The following is a 22,863-nucleotide window of genomic DNA, read 5'->3' on the forward strand; positions in this document are numbered from 1 at the left end:
GACAAATGTCCCTTTGCTTCCCTACCCCAGCCCACTCCTTCGTGCAACAAACATAGTTTGTGTGCCACACTGCTTCTGGTTCTCTTCACTCAACCTGCCATGTATATCTCCATGCTGTAGCCTGGTCTAGTCCCTCTGCCCAGAACACCCCTCTTTGCTTTCATCTGATTATTCCTATTTCTCAAGCTTTGGTTTAGGCTTTATGTCTTCCAGAAAGCCAGTGGCCATCCATCCCCAGGCTAGGATGAATGCATGCCACTCCCAAGGGTTCCCATAGCACTTGACTGTGACATTTTGCCAAGATATTGAAGTGATCAGTTTATTTGCCTGTGTCTAAGAATATGCCCTAAATTCTCCCAGAAGGCTAGGGCTCTATCTCTTCTCAGTTCCTAGAGCCTAGTACAACATCTGGTCTATGGAGAGTACTCACACATTGAGTTGAAATTCCACAAGGCTCAGTCCTTGGTTATCATCTCTGTCAATGCTCACTTGCTTCATGACTTTGAGCAGTCTTATGGCTTTAATATCATCTATATGACACTAAGTCCTGAAGTTTTCTCCCCAACTCAGGCTTCTTTCTCAAATTCCAGACTCATATATCCAACTACCTACTATCCCTCTCCACTATCAAGTCTAATAGACATCTCAAACTCAGTTCAAAATTGAATTCCCAGTTGTTCCATTGGCCCCAAGTCTGTTCTCCCCATGGCTTCCCCATATCCGTTAGTGATAACCCCATCCTTCCAGTGGCTCAGATAATAGCCCTGGAATCACTCTGGATTCCTCTCTTTCTTTCACACACCATGCCAATGTACTAGGAAATCCTGTTGGTTCTATCTGTAAGATATATTCAGAATCCAACCATTTCTCACCACCTCCATTGCCACACCTTGATTGTGTCACCTTTGTCTCTCACCATGGCATTACTGCCATGGCCTCTGAACTGGTCTCCCTGATTTTACTCATGTCTTCCTATGTCTCTTCTCAACACAGTAGCTAGAAGGAGTATTGCAAAATAATGTCAGATGGTTATTTATCTTCTCAAATTTCTGCAGTGGCTTTCCATTTCATTCAGAGTAAAAGCCAAAGGCACTACGTGGTTAGATCCCCCTTTACTTCTCCAATGTCATCTTATATTACTCTACTCATGTCACTCTTGGCCTCCTTGTACTCCCCTGATCTGGAACTTTCTTCCTCTAGATTTCTTCCACCATGTGTCTGCTCAAACCTTATCCTTTAATTAATGACTACCTTTCTACCCTATTTAATATTGGAACCCACTTACCTTATGTCCCTGGAATATACCATCTCCCTTCCTTTCTCCACCCTTTCTTTTTACATGGTACTTGTGGAAGATTGTATCATCCAAAGATTGTATTTTCCACTATCTCCTGTTCTGCATTCTCTTTTAGAATCTTGCAAATGCCTCTCTATCCATCAAGAGATGGAGTCTAATTCCCCTTCCTTAGACTATAGGCAGTTATTACTTGCTTATGACCAATACAATGAGGTAATAGTGATGCTTTATGATGTTCAAGTCTAGGTCATAAGGGATGATGTACTTTCTACCTTATTAGCTAAGAGACTTGCCTTTGAAACTATGAGCTACCACGTAAGAAGTCCAACATCCTGAGGCTACCATGCTGTGAGGAAGCCCAGGCCACCCGAAGAGGCCATGTGTAGGTTTTCCAGCTGGCAATCCTACTGAGATCCCAGCAGACAGCCTGCAGCAATCACTAGATATGAAAGGAAAGACACTTTCTGATGATTTCAGCCCCGGCCTTAGAGCCTTCCATGTCAAAGTTTCAGACACCAAGGAGCAGAAGCAGACCCAGTTGTGCCATGTTCAAATTTGTGACCCACAAAATCAATGAGCACAACACATTGGTTGTTTTGTGTCGCTAAGATTTGGGGTAGTTCCTAACACAGCAAATAGTCCGTTTCACTGTGTAACATACTACATGAGCGGGAGGAGGGGCAAAGGGAGAGAGAGGATCTTGAGCAGACTCCCCACTGAGCACAGAGCCCCATATGGGACTCGACCCCTGAGATCATGACCTGAGCTGAAATCAAGAGTCAGACACTGAACCGACTGAGCCAGCCAGCCGCCCCTGAGAGGTCAACTTGTCAAACCCACTCATTTGTATGAAAAAAACAAAACAAAACAAAACAAACCTGAGCAGGAGCAACAGGCAAGAAAGAACACGTAGCATGTTGGTTTGACAGTAGGATTGGAGGCCCAGGAAGCTTATGTCTACAACAGAGCATAGTCTTCAAGCAGACCTGTGACTCATATGCCTGTTATATAGATTCCAGACATCATGGGAGCTTTGATGATCAAAGCAACATCCAGCTCGAGTCTAGGAAAGGGGACGGGCACATTGTGGAAAGATTCCCATAAAGTAACGCTTCCCAATTAACCTCCAGTTAATCAGAAAATGTAACTAGAAGCTAAACATCCCAGTTAACTGATTAATATAATTTGAACAGATTGAACGCAAGGCTGGTCTAGTTAGCGATGTTTCCGTTTGGGGTCTAAATGATGGAACAACATGCACAGTTTTCTCCCTTACTATGTAAGTGGACCGTTTCCAGGTTAGAAAGTTTGGAAAATTCAAAAAGGCACAAAAATAAATTTAAAAAATCAACCCAAATCCTATCACACAGGGATGGATACTTTCAAAAAAGATATCATTCTGGAAAGAAAAGTACTAAAGGAGTCAAATGTATTTGTATTTTTGTTTTCAGATGTTAGACCACAGGTTCTAGAATAGTGTTTCTCAGTCTTTGACTATTTGTTCCCCTTTTGGATAAGTCAGCTGTCTCCCTTAATGCTATTCAAACCTTAAAACAAATGAAATGGTAGGGCTGATGACCTATTAAACCATCATGACACTGAATGTGCCTTTACCAACAGCACTTTCTCTCCTGACATTCACTCGCCAGTCAGAGCTACATAGGTGTGCATAAGCACGTGTGTATAACACTTTCAGGGGCTGGGACTATTCAACAAAACCCCTAGGAAATAAGCCCCAGGGACGGGAGGTGATGAGACAATCTCCTTCAACTATTATCCCAATTTCCTCCAAAACTTATAGACTGAGCATATGAAAAATGCTCTTTTCCTTGGACCATATTTGAAATTAAATGTATGTTCTCTTGAGCTGGTCATTACTCCTATCCATTGACATAAATGTTTTTGTTCTCATAAGTGTGTCAAACATGCCCCCTGCCGCCGTGTTTTATACTCTCCTAGTTTTAGGACCAGACTGGCCCCTTAGAAATCACCTTATCCAAACTCTCCACTCAACTAATAAAGAATCTCAAAACTCAGGGAGCAAAATGATATGCTAATATCACACGGTTTATTGTATTGGAATCTGGCTGTCTGGATCCCAGTTTAGCACAATTTCATGACCTCATACAGCTTGTGAAATACTGCTTTGTAAGCTTTTTCTCAGAATATAGTCTGAGAGATAAACTTAGTCTGCATTATCAAGAATTCCAAATGTGTAGAGTCTGAGTCAATGCGTTCCCATTGCACACAGTGTAACTGAAGCAAGCATATTTGGGGCACATGCTGCATGTGAAATAAAAACCCACAAAAAACTAGTACATATAACTCAGAGCCTGGCATACAGTAGATGCTCGAAAGATATTTTGGGAAGGAAGGAGGAGAGGGAGAGAGAGAGAGAGGAAAAGGAGAGTCAAAGAAAGAAATGCTTGTTTTCAGAGCTGGCTTCAGGAGGAGGCTTGCAAAATTCCTCTGGGGGCGTGAGGTGCTCTTTAGTTCAGGAAAACAACTTAATGAATTTTTCCTCCTATTTTATTTCACTCTTTGTAAAAGGTGAGGTGGGCAAGGCCTGAAACAAAAGGAGGGAGACAGAGAAAGCTGAGTTGTTCTGCATAATAGTGAGGGGAATGTAGGAATTCTTTTCCAGGCTGCTGGGAAGAAGAAGAAGAGAAAAAGGAAGATTTTGAGGACACCACAAAGGACTTTTGGTGGGGAGTGGACAGACATGTGTCAGGAGACCAGAACCTCAGGAGGACTTCTATTCAGGTACTTCCTGTACTTTGCTGCAATCCTTCTCTTATTCCCCAAACCTCAGTAACAACCACTACTCACAAAGTCCTTTGCATTAGAGATGCTCTGGGGAGGGAGGAAAGGGATGAGCAGGGGTGAGGAGAAGGTACAGAGAGAGAGGAGACAGCAGACACCAGAGGTGATACTGACTTGGCAGGGGTGTGGGATGGGTGTTGAGCAGCAGAAGCAAGATAACGAGGCCAGAGCAAGTCTCCCAGAAATCACTGGGTTTTTTTGTTTTTGTTTTTTTACAATAGGTGGGATGGGGTTTGAGCCATTCTGTCTTCCTATTGCAGGAAAGTATGAGTGCAAACTGATTCAGTATGTCTGGGTGGGGACTGAGATGGTGCCTCTCCAGCATGCCCCCAAGTGATGCTGATGCTGCTGGTCTGGGGACCATACCTTGAGTAGCAAGGATTTAGCATCCATAAAACCTCTGCACCCCCGTTGGTCTCTTACCTCATATTCCTCCTTGAATCCGTAGCCCTGGCCTCTCTTCATCTGGGTGATGTGCTGTAGCAGGTCAGCCACCCGGATGGCAGGCTGGAACTGGTCCCGGGGATAGCTCATCTCCACGGGGTCGCAAGCCCGGTAGGGGTGAGTCTGGATCGTGAGGGTAGGCTGGGACAGCTCCCCACGGCTGCCATCTGCTTCAAAGAGAGGGAGGCAAAACACACATCACCTATGAGAGTTTTGTCCTCTGTCCTCCCTGCCTCCCCCAGGGCGGGGGGAACTAACTCAGGACTCAGGTGATCAGGAAGCAGCAGGAAGAACAAAGACGCACTACTTCCCTTGCATGGCTGTGGCGGTCGATTTAAAAATCAAAACAACAAACCAACCAAAGAACACATAACCCTTTGGGTTTGTTTCTATTCCAAGGGTGCGTATCGGAGCAGAGACAAAATTCCAAGTTGGCTGTCATCCTCTGTCTGTCTCAGTCCTTGACAAGGGTGGTCTTGGCTAATCCTGGCCAATCCCAGAACAAGTGAGAAGCCAGATGGCTGTTTAGGAAGGAGTATGCCAGGAAATCATCTCTGGTGCCTGCCTGCAAGTGAGGAGAGAGCCCCAGGTCTCTGGAGATCAGAGCCGTGTCTGCTCCTGGTCCATTTGCCTACATCCTCGAGAGGAACTGAAGCCAGTCGTGGACCCCCAACTGGTAGCAGGGACGCTAACCCTCTCAGCTGCTCTCTCCAGCTGTGGGCTCTGCAACAGCGATCGCCTTCTGCTTATCGTCTAGTTTCCCCACTGCTTAACACTCTTGATCCAGGAGTGTCGCTGAACCTACCTGTCAGGTAAGGAAGCCCAAACCTCTTCCTTTAGTCCTGCTAGCTTCTTCTCCCAGGCCTGGGTCCTATGCCCCATCTCCTTTCTCAAATCTCTCCTTGATAGAAGGTCTATGCTCTCCTTGATAATAGTTTTCATACCCACTGAGCTGTGCTGACTGGTCTCTTGGGAAACCATTCCGCTGGGGCTAGATGTGAATTCCCCTTTTCCCTTTGTACCAGAACCACCACATTCTTGCCCTACTGACTCCCTGGCAAGCATATATTGTTGGTCTTTCAGGGCTAGTTTGTCTTTCTCACAACCATCTAGGCTTGGTTTCCCGCACCTCCTCCCAGAGACACGGACAGTCTATGCCCTAGAGCCTCCTGGTATGGCATGCACGCGGTGAGAACTGCCATATTTGATGTGACTCTCCCCAGCATTTTCAGGTCCCACAAGATACCCGTGCAGACCCCACTTCAGTCTATGCCATGTTCACTCCCTGGGAGGCTTTAGCATATATTCCTGACTTGCTGTAACTTGTCTTTTCAAAATTCATGTTTCCTTTAGCTTGTCTGTCGCTCATGTCACAATAATCCCCCAGACATTGATTCTGTATATAAAAGTGAAATTTTCTATGTGACAGCAAGAGCAAAACTGTTCCAAGCAAGGAAAGGATTGCCAACGGAAAGATCTAGAGCGTACAGGTTTCCGTACAAGGAGGAAGGGCCTAGGTGAGATGTTAGCACAGCTTTCCTGACCACCCAGAAGAAAAATACTGCTTACTTCTTCTGGAATTGTAGGTAACAGGTAGTACATTTTCACTGGCATTGTTTCAATGTAGAGCTTTGCAAATGTGGGGGCTGCTCCTCTCCACCACACCCATGGGATCAGGAGTCAGATTTATTGAGAACTCACTCTCAACGTGCCAGGGATGTGGTAGGCACTGGCAATGTGCAGCACACAGATTTCACCCTCAAGACTAGATAGTCTGGTATGGCAGACAGACCAGAAGAACCATCTGAGGCACAAGAACAGAAGCCAGAGAAGCCAAGCACATTGAGGGAAGAGCAAGGAGGCTGGGATGGAGAGAAGGTGGTAGGTGGAAATGTGAGCGGGCAAAGCTGTAAGAGATGATGAGACGTAGGTCAAAGAGGCTGTAAATGGGCGAGAATCTCGAAGCCAGTGGGCAGCTGCTGAAGGTTTTTAAGAAGAATTCCTCTCTTTAAGGACACACTATTTTGCTGCAGGTGTCCCAGCTGTCATACATATGAGGCCTCCTTCCAGTGAACATCACTCCTGTGATGCTATGGCGGGCTTGGGGATGGGGAAGGGGCACTTGAGTTTGCTTCTCTAGATGCTGCACTTCACGATCCCCAGGACAGCATGAGCTGGAGTCCGTGCCCGGAGCCCTGTGTCTCCCACCTAAACCACCAGCACATATGGGGACAGATGTCTTCGGAGACCCGTGGTCTCCCAAAGGCCCTGGGGCGTGGACTGCCTGGGAGGCCGGCTCCCTGGCAGAGACAGGCATCTTGGGAATGGGCCCCTGGCAAATTTTGTGAGAGGCCAAATGTTCCCCAAACCAATATGGGTATTTTCCCTAAACACACTGCTAGACAGACTGTAAACTTGGTGTCAGCAAAACCGACACTGGAATGGAAAACAAATGCATTTGAAATTTAACAACTTGTATCGCTGTAACATTTGTCATAACTTCAACGCGGGTGCTAATGATGCTATGAAGACTCAGAACCAAGGGGCTTTCAAGGTTTATTAATTCAACTAGTTGGACTCCCTTTTCCAATGTATCTTACCTCACCTATTCCCTTATTAACCTCTGATAATGCAGAAGTGATGCCTTTTATCACACCCCATTTCACCAGACGCACTATACTTAATTTCCCGTCATTAGGTTTAATGAAAACCCAATTTCACAACTCATTTCTCTCAGGAACCTACAAGTAAAGCTACGTTTTTATCAGCCCCAATTAAAAAGCGTTATGATGCTCCTATTCGAGAGGGAGCCTTAAAAGTAATGTGCGATTGGGCTGCTAATTCAACAAGGGCGCTAGAATTCACATGCTGCTCATAAAATGTAACTCAAACCAGCTGGCCCAGGAAGAGAACACTGCTCATTTTTCTCCTCACTAGACCCTTAATTTTCATGCCATTTCAACTTCTCATGTATGGGTCTTGCATGTTTATTTATCACATAATCATATTTTGGATGTCTTCTGCACCTTTTCTATAGCTGTTGCCTAAGCCTGTGAATTCCCCTGCAACTTTTGTGGCTGCCTGCAAGGGGCTTGTGGGTGATACGAATGAGATCCCCGGATCACCACTGTCCCTCTTCCGGTTCCCCTCCCTTCTGGACTTGACCTATTTTTTTTACCCCCCCCGCTACCAGTCATTATTGATCTCCCTCTAGCTCCAGCCACATATTTCCAATTACTTGCTAAGAATTGCCACTCCAACTGGTTAATAAATATTTACTGAGTACCTATATTGTGCAAAGCACGGTGTTAGATCCCACGTACGTACATACAGGAGGGTGGAGGAAAGTGTGTTCCGTGGGAGATAAGCACGCCACAGCCCTTTCAGGAAAGAAGAGATAAGGTGTACATCAACAAGTCTAACAAAGGTGGGAAGGGACAGGTGCCCAGGATGTGGGAGGGTGATGTGCTGCGGAGCTGCGAACCCCAGAAATGTTTCTCAAGCTTTAGGCACTCACACCCCAGCTCCGTGGTTTTTGCACATCAGCTCTGTCTGATAGAACTTCCCACAGTGATGGAAATGGTCCATATCTGTGTTGTGCAATATGATAGCCACTAACCACAAGTGGTTCCTGAGCATGCGAAATGTGGCTAATGTGACAGATGAACCGAATTTTAAGTTCTGTTTAATTTTAATTAATTTCAGTTTAAACATCCACATGTGGTTTATGGCTACTGTATTGGGCAGCACAGATTTAGAAAAGAAAAAGGGAAATAGCACTTGAGTCACATAGTAGGGCAGAGAGGTCCGTGGAAATACAATGCAAGCCATATAAGTTAATTTAAAATTTTTTTTTAAATTTAAATTCAATTAGCCAACATATAGTATATCATTAGTTCCAGATGTAGTGTTCAATAATTTATCAGTTGTATATATTACATCACCTGTCCTCCTTAATGCCCATCATGCAATTACCCCATCTGCCCACCCATCTCCCCTCCAGTAACCCTCAGCTGACCTCGGCCGCAGCAACTTCTTACTAGACAAGTCTCCAAAGGCAAGGGAAACAAAAGCAAAAATGAACGATTGGGACTTCATCAAGATAAAAAGCTTCTCCATAGCAAAGGAAACAGTCAATAAAACTAAAAGGTAACCTATGGAATGGGAGAAGATATTTGCAAGTGACATACCAGATAAAGGGCTAGTATCCAAGACCTATAAAAAACTTCTCAAACTCAACACCCAAAAAACCAAGTGATCCAGTCAAGAAATGGACAGAAGACATGGAACACACATTTCTCCAAAGAAGACATACAAATGGCCAACAGACACAAGAAAAAATGCTCCACATCACTTGGCATCAGGGAAATACAAATAAAATTTTCTTATAGCAATATTAAGTAAGGTAAAAGGAACAAGTGAAATTAATTTCAATAATACATTTTATTTGATCCAATACACAAAATAGTATTTCAACAGTCAGTATAAAATTATTAATGATATATTTTACACTCTTTATTCACACTAGAACTTTGAAATCCAATGTGTATTTTGCACTTACTTTAGTGTAGTCTTATTTCAATTCAGACTAGCCATATTTCCAGTGCTCAAAACCAACGGGTGATTGGTGGATGGTGCAGGTGGATATAGACTTACCCAGAGCCAAGTCAAGTCCTAAAGAGAGCTGATTTAGAGCTACAGTGAACTTCAAAGACACTGATCTAGTGGAAAGCAGCTCTAACACAGCACTGCCCAATAGGCCGTTTTATGATGATGGTAGCATTCTGTGTTGGCGCTGTTCAAGATGGTAGCCCCTAGCCACCCGTGGCTACTGAGCAATTGAAATGTGGCTCGTGTGACTCAGGAACTGAGTTTTACTTTACCTTAATTTCAATTTAAGTTTAAATAGCCATGTGTGGTCAGTAGCTGCTGTACTGAATAGTGCACATCTATATGATTATGTCTTAAATTTTTTCCCACAACTTTCCACATTTTTAAATTTTATTTCATTATGGATGATAATCAAACATAAAATCATGGGTGCAGTATGCCAGTTTTTGTTCCATGCTCACTGGAACGTTTACCTAACTATTTCGGAACTGGCCTGACCATGTCCCGTGAGAGGAGCATGATCTACCCCCTGAGAAACGCTGTGAGTCTGGGTCCCAGAATCAGACAGAATGGGGTTTGTATTTTTAATCAACCAGTTGTGGGCTGTGTGATCTTGGCCAAGTGACTACAATTTCTGAGCTCAGGGTTTTCATCTGTAACACAGGGAAGGTACATGTGAAGATTTGAGGACGATGCCTGGCTTCTGTTAAGCAGTGAAGAAACATTAGCCACTCTGATGTTGGACAAGCTCTGCTGATCAGCATGAGACAATCTCAGACCAGCGAGAGCATCTGGGGAGTCTTTTAGGGCCTCTCTCTTCTTTCCTTCACGACACACTCCACGGCCATCTATATATTTTAGTCCATTCCTGCACGACTATTCCATCAGGTTCCTCATGGGTGTTTCTGCCTTCACAGTTTTTTTTTTTTAAAGATTTTATTTATTTATTTGACAGAGAGAGAGATAGTGAGAGCAGGAACACAAGCAGGAGGAATGGGAGAGGGAGAAGCAGGCTTCCCGCCGAGCAGGGAGCCCGATGTGGGACTCGATCCCAGGACCTTGGGATGACCTGAGCCTAAGGCAGACGCTTAACGACTGAGCCACCCAGGCGCCCCCACAGTTTTTTTTTTAAATTTTTTTATTGTTATGTTAATCCCCATACATTACATCATTAGTTTTTGATGTAGTGTTCCATGATTCATTGTTTGTGCATAACACCCAGTGCTCCATGCAGACCGTGCCCTCTTTAATACCCATCACCAAGCAAACCCATCCTCCCACCCCCTCCCCTGTAGAACCCTCAGTTTGTTTTTCAGAGTCCATCGTCTCTCATGGTTCGTCTCCCCCTCCGATTTCCCCCCCTTCCTTCTTCCTCTCTTGCTATCTTCTTCTTTTTTTCTTAACATATATTGCATTATTTGTTTCAGAGGTACAGATCTGTGATTCAACAATCCTGCACAATTCACAGTGCTCACCATAGCACATACCCTCCCCAGGGTCTATCACCCAGCCACCCCCCACTCCAGCTACCCTCAGTTTGTTTCCTGAGATTAAGAATTCCTCATATCAGTGCCTTCACAGTTCTTTTTACACAACTTTGATCAAGTCATTCATCTTAGCAGAAGCCTCCACAGAGTCCAGACAGAATTTCTTCACTAGCCAACCAAATTCCTATATTTTCTATTTCTTATTTCATCAATCACAATTCCTCTCCATCCATGTGCCCATTAAGGCAGGAGAGCGTGAAGAGTGGATGGGTAAACATCTGGAGACTGCTTGCTGAGAGGGGAGAGTCTGAGCCCAGAGAGAAAGTTGAGGTGGGGACGAGGCTGGCTCACCTGCTCAGAGTGGAGACCTGATTAGCACAAACACAGTGGCAATAGCAGGTGTCAGGGTCAAAACACGGAACCTGAAGATAAAATCTGGCTTCAAATATGAAGTTCAACTCTCTAGCTATGAGATGTCAGGTAAGTTACTAAGATCTTTATTTGTAACTGGTATTAGAGATGGAGATGACCATCATCATCATCATCTAAGAAGGTCGCTGTAACTTGTTAAATGGGGTCCATTGGAAGAAGCCTCAAGGTGGCACCTGGCTGGCAGGCAATGCCTCATCCCACCAAATATCAGTAAAGCCTCAAGAAAATAAACTTGTAATAGCATTGAAATCTAAGTCTGTGAACTAACCTAGCATCAGAATTTGGGAGGAATATCCATTAATCATGTCAGTATCACACTGCCTATATGCATGAAGATGAAGACTTCATTTTTGTCAAAATTTCTTAAACATCTCTGAAATTGTATAAAATCACCTTTCACCTGATTCAATGTAGGGGAAGTTTCCCTCTAGAGTTGAAAGAGATTGCAATTTCTTTGGTGAAGCATCAGATGAAGTAGTTGGCTTGTGTTCAGGAGCCACGTTGTAAGAGAAATTTATTCTGTATTTCCAAATTCTGGACTTCAACTAGGAGAAGTGTATAGATTTGTGACCCCTGAGGCACAGTAGATCCACACCCCCATCTCACATCCACTCCGGATGTGCTCTCACTCAATGGAACAGTAGATGAGCTAATCTTCTCTTCAAATATGAACCTCACAGTCAGTACCCTTCCAGCCCTGGCATCTGGCAACCACTGCTCTGCTTTCTGTTGTAATAGTTGTTTTTTCTGGAATGTAACGTATATGTAATCATACAGTACATAGTGTTTTGCAACTGTTTTTTCACTTAGCAGGAAGCTTTTGAGGTTCTTCACGTTGTTGCACATAGCAGTAATTTGTTTCAGTTGCTACACATCCTCACCAACACTTGTTTGGTAAGGTTTTATTACTTTTAGGTAAATTTTTATTAATTTTAGGCATTCTAGTGGTTGTATAGTAGGATCTCGTTGTCATTTAAATTTGTATATGTTTATGTACCTATTTGACATTTATTTTATTTCTTTGGGTGAGGTGTCTGTTCAAATCTTCTGCCCATTTGTTTTTTTTTTTTTTTTATCTTATTATCTTATTATTGAGCTGTATTGGTTGAGTTGTATTGAGTTGTATTATTGGTTATCTTATTATTGAGTTGTAATCTGGATACAAGCCCTTTATCATAAAAATGTTTTGGAAATCCTTACCCCTAGTCTGAGGCTTGCCTTTTTATTTTCTTAATAGTGTCTTTTGAAAAGAAAAAGGTTTAATTTTAATCAGGTTGAATTTATCAATTATCTTCTTTTATGGTTTGTTATTTTTTTGTTTCGTTTTCTCCAAGAAATCTCTGCCTTAAGGCCACAAATATTTTCTCCTATGTTTTCTTCTACCTTCTCTCTGTTAACTCTGACCAAATGTATAGGGTTGAACTTGTAAAACAAATAGTAAATACAATGCCACCCCACGGTGCCACACTTTGAGGAGATGAAATGGACATTATATACTTGGTAACTGACACTGATCCACTTTGTTATGTGAAGTAACACTAGCCTGAAGAATAGAAAAGAAACACTTCACCTTTTTCTAATTTCCTTTTCTGGGCTCCAAGAATCAAAGACTAAGCAACCAAATATGGGGGGCTGGGCATCTCTGAGCCCTTTCTTCCCCTCAATCACATTCACTGGTGTCTCTGACATGGCAAAGACAAAAGAAGGTGGATAAAGACCCTTATACCCCAGAAAGCAGATTCAGTATTGGGGAAAAAAACTGGGAGAAGAGCAGTCATGGGGAAGGTGATTTCTGGATTCACTTGCCCCTTCTGATAAAGAGATCAATCCTCCTCTTTGTGGGGAGAACATGAATTCCTTCCTCCACAGCAGTCACATCAGATGGAGGGATGGTGTCAGATAGTCTGCAGAGGGATGGGGGCTCTGAACATCCATTACTCCTCCTGCTTAAGCCACAGAAAAAGGGTTCCCACCAGTGGGGCGGTGAGGACAAACAATGAGAATCTGCCTGCTCTGTTTGCAGGAAACACCAGTCCTGGAGAGATCTCTCCTCTTTTTTAAAGGTCAGTAAATTGTTCTAAAGGTAGAACAATTTACCATATTAAAAATAAGGAGAATGACACTCTGAAGGCTGAGAAAAATAAATTATCAGAAGAGAAAAAGCAGCCAGTGTTGACTATTTCCCTAACCACCATCTCCTACCTTCTTCCTTTCTGGCAGAACCCTCAAATTAGTTTAGGTATCCACACATTTTCCATGTGACTCAGGTGGATGACCCACCCTATTCCTAGATCTAGAGGCAAATCCTGATTTCTTTGAGCCAATCAGGTGCTCTTAACCTCTTTGCCAATTTTTCAAAAATTTTTAGTGAGATAGGAGGGGGTTTCTATTAAGGGGCTTCTAGGAAAAGTTCCCTTTCTTCTAAGATTATTCCAGTTGCCCCTCTCTCCCATTGGACATTACACCATTTGTGGGTTTGAGGCTTGGAACTACTAAAGCAATCCTGTATCCATGAGGACAGCCAAGCTGTAGGCAATGCCAACATGACAGGGCAAAGTGGGGAGCTTATCAGGACTTGGGTCCTTAATGACACTCTTGGGCATCTCATTCAACCAACCCTGGAGCCTGCTCTAACTCTTGCCTTCCAGTTCTGTGAGTGAACACATTAATTTATTGTTTAAGCCAATTTGTTTTTTTCCCCATCACTGGTATCTCAACCTACACAGCAGAAAACAGAAATGCCTTTTAGATTGCATGCATTTTATTGGAAACACAATGCAAGAAAACACAGAAGAATAAAAGAAGCAGAAGATGAATGAGAACAGATTTTTCAAAATGTGGGTCAAGAAGCAACTAGGAAAAAAACTCACTGGGTGAGAAAAGGGAAGACTGTAAGGAAACCAAAATGCAATAAGCATTATTAAAGTGGACACTGCAGTCTGTAATGAGAATAAGCAACAGGCAGAGACTTGAGGTTTAACCTGCAGGGGACTGAGAACCAGGAGACTTCCATGTCCTGCGTACCTATCTGCTCAAGCGTGCTCACGTGTTCAGGCACCAAAAAGTCATTTTCAGAGAACAGAAAACAGACACAGAAAAGACAGATAACTGGTGTTACTAAAGAAGATAACAGAATAAATGACACAGAAGCAATAATAAGGGGTATTTGTAAAAATAGCTCTTTGGCAGAATAAAAACAGCAATCTTCAAATGTAAAAAGTTCTCTGTGTACAGCTTAAAACAGAACAAATCTCCTGATGCTTCTGCTTAAATACTAAGGATGAAGAAGCACTTAGATAAACATCTAGGCTAGGAAAAAAATGGCTATATATAAAGGAAAAGAAACTATGCTAACTCTATTTTCTGTTGCCCAAATTTAAATGCCAGAAAGTAACGGAAGAAAGTTTTTGAGGGAAAAAGGCTGTGACCCCCCAAGTTATACACTGACATAAGTTGTTTTTTCATTTGTGAAGCTCTAGAAAGACATCCCCTGCTACACAAAGATTCAGAAATTATATCTGCTTTGATTCTTTTCCAGAGGCTTGGGGAGGTGGAGAAATAAGGGGAAAAAAAATAAGAAAAACCCTGTGAGATTGAAGGAAATCATGTTATAAGATAATTGATTTGTTCAACACTGAAGCCAGTTAAACATAGATAGGAGCAGAAAAATCAAAACAAATACGAATAAAAAAGAATGAACTACAAAAAAGAATTCTTAAAGAGAACATACGTAAAAATGTCTGACATAAAAATTCTTGGCTAGAATCTGAAATTTTACCAACAAAAAGGAGTGGGTGACTGATACATCACCAGAAATAAAAGTGTTAACAACTGCTTCATCTTTCATACATCATGGATAGCTGACACATACTATTTTAGTTTTGATCTTAGTTCAAGGATCTAATTTCAAGCATGGATGTGCATATCTAAGTGTGTGTGTGTGTGTGTGTGTGTGTGTGTGTGTTTAAGCTGAAGGTATCAATTAGTAGAATAAAAACAAGGGTGGACAGCTTTCAAACAGAGGCAAAAACCAAGCAAAACAAAGCAAACCCTGGGTCTGGGGTCCACAGTTAGACAACTTGGGTGATAAACAAACTACAAACATAGAAACCAACAATACAAAACATTACAAAACCTCCTGTTCTGACAAGCAAATGAGAAACCATGTTATGGAGGTATTTTCATAATCCAAGACACATGAATTCCCCCAGAACCAAACCGCTTCCACTAACAATGAACTCAGAGTGGGAAAATAAAACATAAAGAAAGACGAGCCATGTGAGGAAGCTCATCCCTGTGAGGGCGAGGTGGCGGACATGGTACCAAGAGAAATATGCCTCCTAAGAATTGAAAATAATACAACCACCAAAGAGGCCATAAAATAAAGACATTTAGATTGATTAAAGAGAAAATGGGAGGACTTGGAACCACAGCAATAATGCAGCACATCATGGGAAAAGGATGAATGGATTTGAAAAGTACAAACTTCACTTTGAGAGATGAAAAATAGTCATTGAAAGTAGAAAATAATAAATATAAGAACAGCTGTTAATGGAACACAATGGAAGATAAACACAGAGACTGATGAAAAGCAAAAGCTGGTTCTTTCCTTTGAAAACATCAATAAATTAGACAAACTTCTGCCAAACATGATTAAGAAAAAAAAAAGAGACACAAATAAGCCACTTGGCAGTTGCTAGAGATTGGTGGAGCACTTTTATTGCATGTGGACTGGCAAGTGAGTAAATGCCTGGGAAGACCAGGAAGCCCATCTGAAGACGCCGATGGATGTGGCCGGGGCCGGAAGTGCCATATCAGCCCATCACCAGGGCACCAGTGTTTTTTATTTTATTTTATTTTATTTATTTTATTTATTTTTTAAAGATTTTATTTATTTATTTGGGAGAGAGAATGAGATAGAGAGAGCATGAGGGGGGGAGGGTCAGAGGGAGAAGCAGGCTCCCCTCTGAGCAGGGAGCCCGATGTGGGACTCAATCCCAGGACCCCAGGATCATGACCTGAGCCGAAGGCAGTCATTTAACCAACTGAGCCACCCAGGCGCCCCACCAGCGTTTTTTAAACACAAGGTTTTATTTTGAGATAATTGTAAATTCACATGCAGTCTTGAGAAATAATGCAGAGAGGTCCCTTACACCTTTCCTGTGGTTTTCTCCAACGTCAACGTCTTGTAGAACCAGAGCATCACCTCACAGTCAGGAAACCGACGTAGACACAGTCACTGAGTGTATTCAGATTCCACCCGTTTCCACACACTTGTGCGTGCGCGAGTGTGTTTCCTTCTCTACAATGTTATCACATATGTAGATTCCTGTGACTACTACCACAGCCAAAATGCAGAAGCAGTTTGGGCGCAACGATCCTTCGCATAAGAGAACACTAGCCTTTGAGTTCCTCTATTGTCTCTGGGCTGAGGGCTGGTTACTGGACCCTGGGTGACTATTGCAGTAATTAAAAAAACCTTTCCTGATGCTCCTATACCCCAGAGGCCCACAGGGCAGCCCTAGGGGCTGTGCATGTTGTGCACTGCTAAAGGTTGGAATGTGTCATTCATGTGATAGCCTTTCTCTTATGACCCATGCCCTGTTAATTAAGCTCCATCAGTCTTTTCCTGTTTAAGTGACTAGTTATTGGGTTCATTGTGTTCATTTTTTTGGTGAATCATACAGTGGAAAGGTTCACCTATGCAGTCTAGAAGGAAAGGGATAAGTGAATTCTATTCTGTGGACTTAGTGTCCACAATGGGCCAGAGTTAGGAAGGGAGACCTCTGTTCAGAGTCTCTTCTGTGGGTCAAAGGATGGGACCTGTGATGAGTTTTGTATCAAAGGAATGGACTACTTGAACTTTGACTGTCAGAAAAATACCACATAAACAGACAATGAGATATGTACCTAAACACTTTCGTAAACAGATGATAAATCTGGTAGAAAAATTGGCCAGGAAGGAATGGGTTTCTGGGGAGTGTATTACTTGTCAGACGAGAATGGTGTCTATAAAAGTAAGAAGAAAACGAGGTCACTTAATGTTAGATCAGTATTATTGTGAAGTTCTTTAATATTATCAGCAAGGAGGGCGGAGCAAGATGACAGAGGAGTAGGAGACCTGAATTTCCTCTGGTCTCAGGAATTCAGCTGGATAGGGATCAAACCATTCTGAACACCTACGAACTCAACAGGAGATCGAAGAAGAGAATAGCAGCAACTCTGAACAGAAAAGCAAGCACTTTCTGGAAGGTAGGATGTGTGGAGAAGTGAATCCGAGGCAATATTCGGGAGGATAGATGGCGGGGGAGGGGACCTCCGTTGGCCGCTTCTAGCAAGTGATAGAGCAGTGGAGCACAAAATCAGAACTTTTAGAAGTTGGCTCCACTGAGGGACATCGCTCCAGTGGCTAAGTGGGGGGTGAAACCCTCATGGGACAGTGCGGTCTCAGGACCCTCGGGGTCACAGAAAAACCGGGGGTGCCTGAGTGCGGCAGAGCTCCCAGGTATTGGAGTGGGGAAGCCGGCTGCAGAGATGGAGCCGAGGCGCGGGCTCACAGCTCAGGGTTGCCATAAACTGTGATCCACCAGCAGGGACCCAAGAAGTGGCAGATCCAGGGAGACTCCCCTTCGTGCCCCGGGAGGAGTGGTGTGGGAGTGCACCGCAGGGATCTGCTGGGTTTGGAGATGCCACACGGGGTCATGCGCCAGAGATAGAAACGCTCATTGACAGGCCGGGTGAGCGTGGAGTGCGGCCGGAGATCAGGGAGACAGGAGTGACTGACTGCTTTTCTTTGGGGGCGCACTGAGGAGAGGGGCCCCGAGTTCTTGGCTCCTCCAGGGCGGAGATTGGGAGGCCACCATTTTCACTCTTGTCCTCCAAAGCTGTAGGGAAAGCTTGCAGGGAACAAAAGCTCCCGAGAGCAAACCCGAGCAGATCACTTAGCCTGGACCCGGCAAGGGCGGGGCAATTCCACCTCCGGCAAAGACTTTTGGGACCCATGGCAACAGGCCCCTCCCCCAGATGATCAGCAAGAACAGCCAGCCAAGGCCAAGTTTACCGATCAATGAGAATGGCAGAACTCCAGCGCTAGGGGAATACTGCACAAAGAATTCATGGCGTTTTCCCCACGATTCTGTAGTCTTTCAAAGTTAATTTTTTTAATTTTCTTTATTTTTTTTCTATTTTTAAAAAATTTTTCCTTTTCTCTTTTTCAGCCAACATCTTATCAATTCTGCTTTTTAAAATCTTTTATAATTTTCATTTTTTGAGTCGTATTCTATCCCTTCATAGTAGTTAACCTTGTTTTTGTATATATATGTTTTTCTCTCTTTAAAATTTTGGGATACAGTTTCTTCTAACAGACCAAAATATGCCCTAAATCTCTAGTGTATGGCTCTGTTCTAGTCTCCCACCTGATCACATTCCCTTTTATTTTTTTCAGTTTTTCTTCTTTCTTATTTCAACCAACTTCTTTTTTTATCAATTCCTTTCTTAAAATCCTTTTTAATTTTCATCTTTACAGTCATATTCCATCCCTTCATCATATTTACCCTTATTTTTGTGTGTATATAAGTGTTTCTTTCTTTAAAGTTTTGGGAGGCAGTTTCTTCTAACAGACCAAAATACACCCAAAATCTAGTGTGTGGCTCTGTTCTATTCACCAGCCTGATCATGTTCTTTTTTTTTTTTTTCCCCCTTTCTTCCCTCTCCCCCTCTCCCTGGTTTCAGGTTTTTCTGATTTGTTTAGTGTATATTGTTCTGGGGTCTTTGTTACCCTTTTAGCATTTTGTTCTCTCATTCATCTAGTCTCCTCTGGACAAAATGGCAAAACAGAAAAACTCACCTCAAAAAAAAAGAACAAGAGGCAGTACCGACTGCCAGGGACCTAATCAATATGGACATTAGTAAGATGTTGGAACTAGAGTTCAGAATGATGATTATAAAGATACTAGCTGGGCTTGAAAAAAGCATAGAAGATATCAGAGAATCCCTTTCTGGAGAAGTAAAAGAACTAAAATCTAACCAAGTCAAAATAAAAAAAGCTATTAATGAGGTGCAATAAAAAATGGAGACTCTAACTGCTAGGATAAAAGAGGCAGAAGAGATAATTAGTGATATCGAAGACCAAATGATGGAGAATAAAGAAGCTAGGAAAAAGAGGGATAAACAGGGGGGCAGAGCAAGATGGCAGAGGAGTAGGAGACCTGGGTTTTGCCTGGTCTCAGGAATTCAGCTGGATAGGGATCAAACCATTCTGAACACCTACGAACTCAACAGGAGATTGAAGAAAAGAATAGCAACAACTCTCTGAACAGAAAAGCGACCACTTACTGGAAGGTAGGACGTGCGGAGAAGTGAATCTGAGGCGATATTCGGGAGGATAGACGGCGGGGGAGGGGGCTCCGTCGGCCACTTCTGGCAAGTGATAGAACCACGGAGCACAAAATCGGAACTTTTAGAAGTCGGCTCCACTGAGGGACGTCATTCTGGTGGCTAAGCTAGGGGTGGAAACCTCGTGGGACAGTGCGGTCTCAGGACCCTCAGGGTCACAGAAAGACCAGGGGTGCCTGAGTGCGGCAGAGCTCCCAGGTATCGGAGCGGGGAAGCCAGCTGCAGAGATGGAGCCCAGGCGCGGGCTCTCAGCTCGGGGTTGCCATAAACCGTGATCCGCGGCACGGTCGGGCCACTGCTCCTCCAGCAGGGACCCAACAAGCGGCAGATCTGGGGAGACTCACCTTCTTCCCCTGGGAGGAGAGGCGTGGGAGTGCACCACAGGAATCTGCTGGGTTTGGAGACTCCACACATGGTCGGGTGCCAGAGATAGAAACGCGCGGTCATAGGCCGGGTGAGCACGGTGTGTCGCCGGAGACCGGGGAGACGGGAGTGACTGACAGCTTTTCTCTGGGGGCTCACTGAGGAGTGGGGCCCCGAGTTCTCGGCTCCTTGGAGGTGGAGATTAGGAGGCCACCATTTTCACTCTCTGCCTCCAAAGCTGTAGGGAAAGCTTGCAGGGAACAAAAGCTCCCGAGAGCAAACCCGAGCAGATTACTTAGCCCAGAGTGGAAAGGGCGGGGCAATTCCGCCTCCAGCAAAGACATTTGGGAACCACGGCAACAGGCCCCTCCCCCAGAAGATCAGCGAGAACAGCCAGCCAAGACCAAGTTTACCGATCAGTGAGAACGGCAGAACTCCAGAGCTAGGCGGAATACTGCACATAGAATTCATGGCTTTTTAAACCATGATTCTTTAGTCTTTCAAAGTTAAAATTTTTTTTAAGTCTTTTTTTTTTTTTGAACTTTTCTTTTTCCCTTTTTCAACCAACATCTTACCAATCCCTTTTTTAAAAAACATTTTTATTTTTCATTTTTAGAGTCATAGTCTATCCCTTCATAGTAGTTACCAGTATTTTTGGCAGATATATATAAGTTGTTCTCTCTTTAAAATTTTGAGATAGTTTCTTCTAACAGATCAAAATATACCCTAAATCTCTAGTATATGGTTTTTTTCTACTCCCCTGCCTGATCACATTCTCTCCCTTTTTTTTTCTTTTTCTTTTTTAAAAATCCTCTTCTGTCTTTTTTCAAACAACTTATCAATTCCTTTTATAAAATTTTTTATAATTTCCATCTTTACAGTCACATTCCATCCTTCATCATATCAACCCTTATTTTTGTACATTTATAAGTTTTTCTTTCTTTAAAATTTTGGGAGGCACTTTCTTCTAAAAGACCAAAATACACCCCAAATCTAGTGTGTGGCACTGATCTATATACCAGCCTGATCATATTTGATCATATTCTGGGTTTTTTTTTCTCTGTTTTTGTTTGTTTTTATCTTTTTCTTTTTTCTCTCTTTCCCTTTCTTTTCCCACCGCTTCAGGTCTTTTCTGATTTGTTTAGAGTATATTTTCTGGGGACGTTGTTACCCTGTTAGCATTTTGTTCTCTCATTTATCTATTCTCCTCTGCACAAAATGACAAGACGGAAAAAATCACCTCAACAAAAAGAACAAGAGGTAATACCGACTGCCAGGGACCTACTCAATATGGACATTAGTACGATGTCGGATCTAGAGTTCAGAATCATCACTTTAAAGATACTAGCTGGGCTTGAAAAAAGCATGGAAGTCATTAGAGAAACCCTTTCTGGAGAAGTAAAAGAACTAAAATCTAACCAAGTCGAAATCAAAAAGGCTATTAATGAGGTGCAATCAAATATGGGGGCGCTAACTGCTAGGATAAATGAGGCAAAAGAGAGAATCAGGGATATAGAAGACCAAATGATGGAAAATAAAGAAGCTGAGAAAAAGAGAGATAAACAACTACTGGATCACGAGGGCAGAATTCGAGAGATAAGCGATACCATAAGGCGAAACAACATTAGAATAATTGGGATCCCAGAAGAAGAAAGAGAGAGGGGGGCAGAAGGTATAATGGAGCAAATGATAGCAGAGAACGTCCCTAATTTGGGGAAGGAAACAGGCATCAAAATCCAGGAAGCACAGAGAACCCCTCTCAAAATCAATAAAAATAGGTCAACACCCCGACATCTAATAGTAAAACTTATGAGTCTCAGAGACAAAGAGAAAATCCTGAAAGCAGCTCGGGAGAAGAGATATGTAACCTACAAGGGTAGAAACATTAGATTGGCAACAGACCTATCCACAGAGACCTGGCAGGCCAGAAAGGACTGGCAGGATATATTCAGAGCACTAAATGAGAAAAATATGCAGCCAAGAATACTATATCCAGCTAGGCTGTCATTGAAAATAGAAGGAGAGCTAAAAAGCTTCCAGGACAAACAAAAACTAAAGGAATTTGCAAACACGAAACCAGCCCTACAAGAAATCTTGAAAGGGGTCCTCTAGGCAAAGAGAGAGCCTAAAAGCAACATAGACCAGAAAGGAACACAGACAATATACGGTAACAGTCACCTTACAGGCAATATGATGGCACTAAATTCCTATCTTTCAATAGTTACCCTGAATGTAAATGGGCTAAATGCCCCAATCAAAAGACACAGGCTATCAGATTGGATTAAAAAACAAGACCCATCGATATGCTGTCTGCAAGAGACTCATTTTAGACCCAAAGACACCCCCAGATTTAAAGTGAGGAGGTGGAAAGTCATTTACCAGGTTAATGGACACCAAAAGCAAGCTGGGGTGGCAATCCTTATATCAGACAAATTAGATTTTAAACCAAATACTGTAATAAGAGATGAGGAAGAACACTATATCCTACTTAAAGGGTCTATCCAACAAGAAGATCTAACAATTGTAAATATCTATGCCCCTAACATGGGAGCAGCCAATTATATAAGGCAATTAATAACAAAAGCAAAGAAATACATCGACAACAATACAATAATAGTGGGGGACTTTAACATCCCCCTCACTGAAATGGATAGATCGTCTAAGCAAAAGATTAAAAAGGAAATAAAGACTTTAAATGACACACTGGACCAAATGGACTTCACAGACATATTCAGAACATTCCATCCCAAAGCAATGGAATACACATTCTTCTCTAGTCCCCATGGAACATTCTCCAGAATCGATCACATCCTAGGTCATAAATCAGGTCTCAACCGGTACCAAAAGATTGGGATCATTCCCTGCCTATTTTCAGACCACAATGCTTTGAAACTAGAACTCAATCACAAGAGGAAAGTTGGAAAGAACTCAAATACATGGAGGCTAAAGAGCATCCTACTGAAGAATGAATGGGTCAACCAGGAAATTAAAGAAGAATTAAAAAAATTCATG

The 22,863-nt window shown here is 42.9% G+C and overlaps 1 protein-coding gene across 1 annotated transcript in view; it reads right to left on the bottom strand.

Annotated features, from left to right (window-relative positions):
- PTPRT (protein tyrosine phosphatase receptor type T) overlaps positions 1–22,863 on the bottom strand; it is an 831,114-nt gene that overhangs the window by 83,131 nt on the left and 725,120 nt on the right. Inside the window, exon 17 of the mRNA XM_044919044.1 lies at positions 4,544–4,731. Within this exon, the coding sequence (XP_044774979.1) occupies positions 4,544–4,731 (188 nt within the window). The remainder of the gene's footprint in view (positions 1–4,543; positions 4,732–22,863) is intronic.

This window comes from Neomonachus schauinslandi, chromosome 10 (assembly GCF_002201575.2).
Source record: "Neomonachus schauinslandi chromosome 10, ASM220157v2, whole genome shotgun sequence".
NCBI classification, from domain to species: domain Eukaryota; kingdom Metazoa; phylum Chordata; class Mammalia; order Carnivora; family Phocidae; genus Neomonachus; species Neomonachus schauinslandi.